This window comes from Ceratotherium simum, chromosome 12 (genome assembly GCF_057802395.1).
Source record: "Ceratotherium simum simum isolate JZ-2026a chromosome 12, ASM5780239v1, whole genome shotgun sequence".
Taxonomy (NCBI): domain Eukaryota; kingdom Metazoa; phylum Chordata; class Mammalia; order Perissodactyla; family Rhinocerotidae; genus Ceratotherium; species Ceratotherium simum.
Window position 1 is genome coordinate 48941365 of NC_141911.1, and position 10427 is coordinate 48951791.

At 36.8% G+C, this 10427-nt stretch overlaps 1 protein-coding gene across 1 annotated transcript; it reads left to right on the top strand.

Moving 5' to 3' along the window:
• The first annotated feature begins 4253 nt into the window (after positions 1–4253).
• Positions 4254–9850, top strand: PABPC4L (poly(A) binding protein cytoplasmic 4 like). The gene has a single exon (XM_087437620.1). The coding sequence runs from the start codon at positions 5141–5143 to the stop codon at positions 6251–6253; it is 1113 nt and encodes a 370-aa protein (XP_087293746.1). The 5' UTR covers positions 4254–5140; the 3' UTR covers positions 6254–9850.
• Positions 9851–10427: the final 577 nt, after the last annotated feature.

A 10427-nucleotide genomic window follows, 5' to 3' on the forward strand; every position in this document is an offset into this window, starting at 1 on the left:
ATGTGGGACAAACAGTAAGATGAAGTCAGAGTTCTGGAGCAAGGAGAGAGGGTACAAGCAAAGTAGGGAGGGCAAAGTTACAAAATGAAGGGCTTTTGGGCACCCATCTGAGGGTAATCAGATTGGAACTTTAAATAAATATTTTCTACCACCAATTGTGTCTTAGTAACCACCATATTCGCAATGCCTAGAACTATTTTACTAATAGTTGACTACATCAGAGCAACGATACTTCAGAAACTACTTTGGTCTAATTAGTATAACAGATTTTTATTTTAAAATGCATTTTCCTACTCAAAATGGTTTGTGATTATTCATCTTTACATTATCCTTGCTTCCTGTTTCCATGACACCATGTCCCTCACGTTATCTTCACATTACCTTTCTGAAATGTAATATAAACACATCACTTCTTAGATCAATTTTTCCAAGAGTTCCATTTAGAATGAAGTCCATACTATAGCCTAGCAGGCAAGGCACTCTGGCTTATTGCCCTTGTCTTCTCTAGTCTCAAGTCCTGCCACTTGCTTCTTCACACTTCGTATTCTAGCAATATTAAATGGATAATGGTTGATACCAACATTACTTATCCCTAAATTTACCCAAAGTTCACAAAAAGACATTCAAGTCTCCTTCGGTACCATCATCTCTGCAAAGGCTTTTTTGACCGTGATAGGCAGAATTATTCATATATCTTCTGCGCTGGATTTCTATCATATATTTTTAGATCATTGATTTTATACTTGTTTTAAAATTGTTGTTTCAATTTCTTTTTCTAATAAGAGCCATGAGACTTTTGAGGAAAGATGCTATGCTTCATTCAGTTTTATTTCTATAATGCCTAATATTTTTACTGGTAAAACGATATTTTAGATTGAATTGAACTTTGATCAACATCCACTAGTAATCAAACTTTAATTATTGTGACATTTCTATATGCTCTGTATGGAAAAGGGTAACACTGATATATAAATCATATACCCCATTCTCAAGAAGTTAACACTATATTTGGGTAAAAAAAAATCAGAAAAGAATTGCAATTGGAAAGAGAGCATAGTGAAAAAAGAAAAGTTGTTGTATCATAAAATGTTTTTAGCTAATTATAGAAATGGACCTGGCACAGGGCAGGGAGAAGGTAATTACCTACTCTACACTGGTAACAGCATGCTCATGTTACTTAATGTCTCCCCTTCAGGGAGATGCATGAGGGAGTGAACCAAATAATCTGAAAGATGCAATATTATACTTTGGAGTAAATATTGAACGTGGCAACTTCACAATATAGTAAAAGCAAGTTTCATTCATATAATTGCTTTCTATTAAGCCAATAAAGACTATTTTGAACAAAAATAAGAAAAATTTTATTAATAGTTGACTACATCAGAGCAATGATTCACATGGATGTCAGAAACTACTTTGGTCTAATTAGCACAACAGATTTCTATTTTAAAATACATTGCCATACTCAAAAAGCTATTTATTCATTTCTTCACAATAAATACTAAGGTAAGCAATGACTTCCATTGACATCAATATCAGTGAATAGAAACACTGACAGTTTTCCTGCCATTTAAGCAAAATAGTATCTTATTCCCTCTTAATTCTGTGAGCCACCCACATAACAAATTTGTACATTGAGAGGCAATTGAGCTAAATAACATAGGTGGACAAAATTACAACTTATTTCAAAATGTGGCAAAATGTTGGCACATAATTGAAATATTTTCAGAATATTTGAGGAATTAAGACATGCAAGTCAACAATACACATAGCTGCAACAACTGGCTAAGGAAAGAATCAGACAATTAACATCATAGGCAATATCAATTTTAAATCAAGGTCCATCAAAGCCAGTGAACTCATGCCAAAATTTGATACAGACATACAATGCATATGTTAAATAAATTGTTTCAGAAAAGAGAAAGTAATCAGTGTCAGCCGGACTATTGAGAGAAAAAATTATTGGAGAAAACTGGGCTGAAGGATGATAGAATTTGGATAATCATAGGGAAAGGATATTTTTAAAAGAATTAACTGCATATGCATATAAAACAAGTGAGGGATTAGCTTGACAGAAAATATAGGTAGCTAGGATAAAATTGATTTTGCAAAGTTTCAGAAGTCATTTGTTATTTTTTTACTAAAATCTTATGAAAGAATTGTTACTAAAATTATTCTGGTAGCAAAATACAAGATGGACTGGCATATAGACAGACTAGCCTATAGACAAAAGAAGATGAATGAATAAAACTGATGCAATCATGCACAAGGAAATGAGGCAAAGGCAGTGGCAATGGGAAGGGGAAAAAAGGGCAAATGTAGAAGACATGCCGAATTAAGAAATTATTGAATCAACACAACTGACAGAAAGATGAGATTTAGAGAATTAAGGAGAGGGAAGAATCATAGATACTTAAAAATGCTTACTTTGTTAAAATATAAAAATAAAAACAGTATAATGAATAGAATAAACAGGAAGGAGCATGATTGGTGGTCATTTAACAAATCGAGGTTTGGACCTGTTGCACATGAGTTGATTAGAGACAAGAATATAGGATAAATTCTGAATTTGGAAACTCTTCCTCACTTTTCACAAAATGTTGAGTGAAGATCACACAGAAGTAAAATGAAAAACTGGTGAGTTCTTGAAATATTTTGGTCTCTTGTTATAGCTGAATCATCGTTGTACAAATAATTAATGTGATCTTTATTTCCTAGAAATAAAAAGTCCTGGGACAAAATTCTCTGGAAATATACATATAGGAACTTTCTTTTTAAAAAATCTGATAATTTTCAATATGATGATCACTTTTATTTATTTTAAACAATGCCAAATAGCATTGAAATTTTTAAGTATGTGCTGGAATATTGCTGATGTCCACGATGGTATCCACTAATTGTGTCAGTGGTCTTTTTCCCTTTTGTAAATTGCAGCCTAGAAGATATGGTTAAAGAAAGAATTACTTAATTTTTTTATTTGAACAAATGATCCTACAGGAGCAACAAATATCAGAATAAATTTCACAAATAAAAACCATTAATCAGGATTCCTTTTGGAGGAATCATAGACCCATTATTCAATTTTAGATAGGTTAAAAGCAATTTTGATTTTATTGTGAAAATCAAACTCCAGTTTTAGGATTTTGCTTTTTTTTTACATATTACTAAGAATGAATTTTACTAGAGTATCATTATCTTCTAAAAGAGAAATATATTTTTCTAGTCCTTCCATTAGAAACGATGCCACTACGGGGACTCAATTAGCTTTAAAATCTTGATACTCCGAGTGTAGTTCAGAGATCAACAGAATTTGCATCGCCCAGGAGCTTTTTAGAAATTTACAATTTCCAGTCCATTCTAAGTTACTGAATCATAAGCTGCTTTCAAACAAGATACCCAGGTAATTTTTATGTGTATTAAACTTTGAAAAGCACTAAACTAGCCTTATATAAACCCATCTGTCCAATTCAATTTTGCAGGTAACATTCCTTAAGACGCACTACCATTCAGATTTTAAGGTTTTATGGGAATGATGTTAGGGAATAATGCCAGAGGAAATGAAATCGTTACTCAAAACCTATTCCATGCCAGATATTGTGTTAGATATTTCCAAATCTATTAATTCTTTTAATCTTTACCATACTCTCTGAGGTTAAGGGACACTATCTCCAGGTCTCTGGGTGTGAAAATTTAGCCTCAGGTTAAATATCTTATCTATTGCACATGGTCAATTCATTCAATAAATATCGCGCGTCTCATTTCTGCAAGTCCCTGAGTTAGGCCTGGGAATAAAATGGGCATGACCTCTTCTGTCATGGAATGTACAATATATTTTAATTAGACAAACGGTACGACAATATAAGGTCGTGTAAGTTTCTAAGAGGGAAACCTAAACTTTCAGAAGTAGTTTAGGGAAAACTTCTCTGGAAAGAGTATCTAAAGTGATTTCTAAGGAACACATTTTTGTACAGTTGGCCCTGAAAAAAAGGCGAATGTGTCATGGAGTTGAGTAAGGGGGACCAAGCAGCAGTTGAGGCTGGAATATGGCAAGAATCCTGCAGAACTTTGTAGAACAAGGTGCGGATATTGGACCTCATCCAAGAGTCAAAGGAAGCCATTGGAGGTTGTGTTAAGCGAGGAAGTGACAAGCCTGATCCCGGTTTGGGAAAGCTCCTCCAGTTAGTCCCGTGCAAAGCCCGGCTGGCGGGTGGGTTTATTAGGGCCCCTCCCCTAGGCTGCTTTCTCCACCCCAGTGACCGCCTCCCGCCCCTCCGCGTAGCTGTCCGAGGAGGGTGGGAAACGTGTGCGAGAGGCGGGGGCAAGAAAAACACTCTCAAAAAATATTAGAAAGAAAACATCCCACTTGGCAGCGAGTGCGCGGGAAGTTCAGCGCGCGAGTTCCGGGTTTCCCGCCCGCCCCTCCGGCCGCAGCCCGGGTGAGCCCCCAGCCCCTGCTCCGCAGCCGCCCGCCGGGCCGCGGCCGCCTGTCCGTCGGTCTGTCCGCCTCCCCATCCCCGCCTCCCCCGGTCTCCCCGGGGCGCCGCGCGGGGGCTGCGGGCGGAGCGTGGCCGGGGTCCGCCCGGCGCCCGCAGCCAGCCTTGCCCCGGCCGCGCCTCGGCGGCGGCGCCTGCAGAGCCGGGCCCGGGCGGCTGCGGGTCCCCCGGGCCCCGCGCCCGCCGCCCGCGCTCCGCGTCCCGGGCCGCCGCCGCAGTCGCCACTTGTGGAGCTCTTCCCACCGGCGGCTGTAACTTGAAACTAGCCCGAGCCAGGCCTATTTTTATTCAGAAACCAGCGACCAGAGTGTCTGCGGGGAGCGCTCCGATGGAGGGCTAGCCCGCCACTTGAAGACTTTCTCACCGATTGGCGGGGAAGGCACGTCTTGTCCTACTAGACTTTTTTTGAGATTTCAAAGTTCTGCTGCAACTTGCAGAGAGGGCCAGATTGGTTGCTGGGGGGTCTCTTTGATGAGAATGTTGTTGCCCGAGCCCCGGGGCAGCTGTACCTGAACCCTATCGCTCTGCCTCTAAGCTGTCCTGGGGCCACCACGCGTGAGCCCGGCCCCAGCTGTGGTCTGGCCACCCTCCTGCAGGAATCGCTCCAAGAGCTCCTAGGGACACTCGCGGTGGGGAGGAGCGAGGAGATGAATGTAGCAGCCAAGTACCGCCAGGCCTCCCTGTATGTGGGTGACCTCCATGCAGATGTCACCGAGGACCTGCTGTTCAAGAAGTTCAGCACTGTGGGGCCTGTGCTGTCCATCCGCATCTGCAGGGACCTGGTCACCCGCCGCTCTCTGGGCTATGCCTACGTGAACTTCCTGCAGCTGGCTGATGCCCAGAAGGCCCTGGACACAATGAACTTTGACACTATCAAAGGCAAATCCATCCGTCTCATGTGGTCTCAACGTGACGCCTACTTAAGGAAATCTGGGATTGGGAACGTGTTCATCAAGAATCTGGACAAATCCATTGATAACAAAACCCTTTATGAACATTTTTCAGCATTTGGGAGGATCTTGTCCGCCAAGGTGATGAGTGATGACCAAGGCTCCCGGGGCTATGCGTTTGTTCACTTCCAGAACCAGATTGCCGCAGACAGGGCCATTGAGGAGATGAATGGAACACTGCTTAAGGACTGCAGGCTGTTTGTTGGCAGATTCAAAAACCGCAGAGATAGAGAAGCCGAACTCCAAAACCAAGCCAATGAATTCACCAATATTTACATCAAAAACTTTGGAGATGGCATGGATGATGAGAAACTGAAGGAAGTTTTCAGCAAATATGGCAAAACCCTGAGTGTTAGGGTGATGACAGATTCCAGTGGGAAATCCAAAGGCTTTGGCTTTGTGAGTTTTGATAGCCATGAGGCTGCCCAAAGGGCTGTGGAAGAAATGAATGGAAAGGACATAAACGGACAGCTGCTTTTTGTAGGCCGGGCACAAAAGAAAGCAGAGCGACAGGCCGAGTTAAAGCAAATGTTTGAGCAGCTGAAACAGGAAAGATTTCGGAGGTGCCAGGGGGTGAAGCTCTATATTAAGAACCTCGATGACACCATTGATGATGAAAAACTACGGAGGGAATTTTCTTCATTTGGATCAATTACCAGAATTAAGGTAATGAAGGAAGAAGGGCGAAGCAAAGGGTTTGGCTTGATCTGCTTCTCCTCGCCTGAAGAGGCCACTAAAGCAATGACTGAGATGAATGGCCGCGTCTTGGGCTCCAAGCCGCTCAACATCGCCCTGGCCCAGAGGTCCTAGGAGGGAAAACTTCCAGTGCCTGGCAGTGTTTGTGGCAGGTGGGGGGATGTTAGTGATCTCTGCCTGAATTGGCCTCAGTAAATTTCAAACCCCAGCTGATGGCTGCTTAGTTTATGTAACTTTCTGATAAAGGTTTTGGACACAAAGCTATTCTTTTTTCTTTTTTGGAAAGATAAATGAATCTTAGAAGCTTGATGCATTTTACAGAGGCACACCTTCTAGTTACAATATTGCATATTTTTCTGATTTTGATGTATTCACAGCAAAAAGCGTAATCAGATATGTTTATATTACATGTGAACCAACTGAAGTGAGGTAATTATTTGAGTTTATTGCATGTTTTCTTTCTTATTTTAATAATATTGCTAGCTTTAATTTCTTCTATGAAAATATGCTCAAAATAGTTCTCACACCTAAGGATGGCAAAGTAATTTATTTTTATGAACAGAAATTTTCTAATTTCTCATCTGTTTTTTTTAAAAAAACCAAAAGTTTAAAAATGGCTAGTACAAATTCAATATCTAATTTCATTTTGAGTTAATGTTTAAAGTACTGGGAAATAGTTGAATTTCTTTTAAATTTATATCCTGACGTTTTTCTGATGGCTAAAATTAATGATGGAGGTTTTTCATGCTGCGTACAAACCTGCTTTATAGGATATTTTGCTATTCTTTCCATTGGTTGACTATAATTCAGGTGCTTACTATTTATCAAAAATGTGACTTGAATAGTAAAACCTTAACTCTTACATTCCTTAAGTTCTAAACTTGTATCAATTCAGGAGACAAAAAGTTTCCCTGGTCTTAATTCTCTTCATACCTATACAGCTTAATTTATGCCTTAAGTTTTTACCGGATAACCAGTGTTATAAAAGTCATATATATAGAACGTAGAAATTCTGTTTAACAACTGTGTTTTTTAATCTCTGTTTTACATTGTTCCATGCAGTGATATTGTCTCAGGTTCAGAAAAGTAAAAGTTTCTTTATTTTTATGAACTTATATCTCCCTTTATTAGACTGTGAGAGCTTTGTAACCCATTAAGGTTCACTTTTAGCCTTTGATCAGAAGCTCACTAATTGATTGTCTGATAAATTGAAGTTACATCACTTAGACTGTTGTGTAGCATGATTTTTGTTAGTACCATTCTCAGATCTTTCCTTCTCTCCTGCCTTTTGTCTATGTTACTCAGCTCCTTTTTATACTTTTAAAAAGAGTTTTATTATATTGACTTTTACTATGTGCTGTTTGAAGTCCACTTTGGAAGTAGAGGCAAGAGTTACTTATTTACATTTAAATAATAACTTAAAATTCTGATTCACTCATACCAAGGATGTCTAGAAAATACTTTTGTTGTTCTTGTTTCTATTTTATTTTTTTTACTCTGCTTAATTGTTTCCTGTAACCGTATATTCAGATCTTCTGTTTTATATATTACCAGTGCAAAAGGAATATTAAAATATTTTTCTTTGGCAATACTTTAGCTATAAAAGAATGAGAAAATCTGTTTGTATTTATTTTTGTATAAACTATATGTATATTCATTGCACGTTTTCTAAATTAAAAGTCTTTTAGAAAATGAAAAAAATTATGGAAAATGAAATAAATTACAGCAGCATATAATCCTATTATGCAGATTTGTTAAAATTTGTTGCATATATATAGATACGTAGATAATTTTTTAAAAATGGAGTCATATTATAAACCTTGTTTGAAATTGCTTTGTTCATTTGGCAATATGCCATAATCAACTTCCATGTCCACAAATAATTATTTTCATTATAATTTTAATGACTTATCTTTTGTTCAATGTTTGTACCATAATATAACAAATTTCCTCTTGATAAATATATAGGTTGCTAGATTGTTTCCTTCCTTTTTCTTTTTTCCTCTATCATAAACAACTTGGAAACAGACATCCTTGCAAACTCATGTTTGCTGATACAGCCAATTAGTTTCTTAAGAAAATGTGTAATTCATTGGAATTAATGTTTAAAAAGACAACAATTTTAAAAATAGTTTTGGTACATATTGACCAGATGCTGTGCAGAAAACTTGTGCCACTTCCGTTTCCATTATCAGTGTGGAGGACTGGCCACTTCCATATACTCTAAGAACAAAAGATTTTTTTTAAATTGTTGACTAATTTAACATGATATGTAAAATAAATAAAATAAATAACATGATATGTAAAATAAAATATTTCATGGTTACTTTATTTTACTTTTTTTTATTACTACAAAAGTTAAAAAATATTTCTTGTATTTATTGGCCATTTATATTTTCATATTTGTGAGCTAATGTTTTATGATTTTAGTCTATTTTCTTATTGGGATGTTTTTTATTTATGTGGATTTGTTAGATTTCTCTACATATTAAGGATAAAATTTTAGACTTTTTTCCTTGATATTCTCACTTCATTTATAGTTTTGAGAGTCATTCCAAAGTTAAGTTTTTAAACTAAAAGTTTTCAATCTTTTACTTGGATAGCTTTGATGTTATGTTTCAAAACACTTTGAAGATACCTCAAATATATATATCCCCCCCAAAACACACACACAATTCCTCTGCATTGTCTTCTATTACTTGCAGAGTTTCATATTCTCAATATTTGTTAACAAAACTTTTGTCTATAGACTATCTTAGCCACAGCCTATTGGAGATCTTTTAAAAGTGTCTTGCTTTTCAATCTTTAGTAATATGTTTTGGTAAATACTGATCTACTGTAAGAATCTGTGTGAAACTCATATGCCAACTCTAATTTATTGGCTCTCTGAATCACTGTGTTGAGAAGTGTTTATGTCAAAAACACAGAGTTTTTGAGAAAGGGTACCGGGCAACCGATGTGTCAAGCCTCGACATCTCTTTCTGGATAATGCAGTCTGTCAAAATGTTCAAATATTTGAATAATATTTCATTATGCTTGTAAATGGATTATCAAGATAATGCCAGGGACTGAGTTCTCCTCTCTTATGTGCACAAGGAATTAATAGGACGTAATACAAGATGTCTAGATGAATTGTAGCTATAGCTTCATGACACAATAACCTCCCATTTTGGTAGAAATTGCTTATTTTTAATATTTACCATAAGAAATGACTAAGTCAGTGTACAAAAATATATGATCCTGTGGATTGTCTTGATTAATTTATTTAAATTCTGCTCACTCTAAATTTCTTTGGAATGTAGATTTAGAATAATATCAAGTCATCCTAGTTGGCAGTAGAGGTTCATTCTTTCGAGAATATGTAATCTTGTATGCTTAAGTGCCTTGATAAATAAGAAGAATCTTCACTTTTCTGATAAGCATTCCAGTAAAAGCTAATTTACTTAGGGATGCCTTGAGCCACTGCTCCTACTCGCTGACTCCCTCTCCTCACACATTGCCAAGTTTGTTGTATAGATGCCTGCTTGCCTCTACAGCCAATTCGATAAATATATGCCTTTCAACATTTTATTTTTAAATTTTTTAATGGAAATTTATGGTTAGTAAAAATAAACTTTTTAAAGTGGTTTAGAATTGCTATTTTTATGTTCTTAATATTTTTATAAATCCATTGAGAAAAGATTAAATAAAATCTAATCTTTCAACGGTGAAGACATGTCTGAAAATTATTTTTATTTATTTAATTTTTAAGTATTTCTAATTGTCTAAAGATCAGTTTCTCTTAGGAGTAAACTGAAAACAACTTGCATTTTTAAATGAAGATACTCGTATTTCATGTTTTAAAAGACCAACTCCCACATGAACTAGTGTTTCTTTTTTGAGTTACTCATAATTATGGGACCATGATTGAAAAGAACCACTAATATATATCAAGTTTTCATGAGGACTAATTGACTATTTTAAAGACACATCTGAATTTAATTGTTAAAGTAAAATTCAGCTAACTTGTTGAGGATTTAGAATTAGCTTACTTGTACTATATTTAGAAAATATGCCTCATAATGTAATTTTTAAAAAAATAGATAATAAAACAGTAGATAGAAAAGAGAATTTTTGAAAGCTACTTTTTAAAAAGTAGAACAGCGGCTGGCCAGGTAGCATAGTGGTTAAGTTTGTGCACTGTGCTTCGGTGCAATGGGGTTCAGATCCCAGGCATGGATGTACACACCATTCATCAAGCCATGCTGTGGTGGTGTCCCACATACAAAATAGAAGAGGATTGGCACAA

Bases quoted from the DNA above. Each gene is read 5' to 3' on its own strand.
- PABPC4L (XM_087437620.1), top strand. From the start codon at position 5,141: ATGAATGTAGCAGCCAAGTACCGCCAGGCCTCCCTGTATGTGGGTGAC.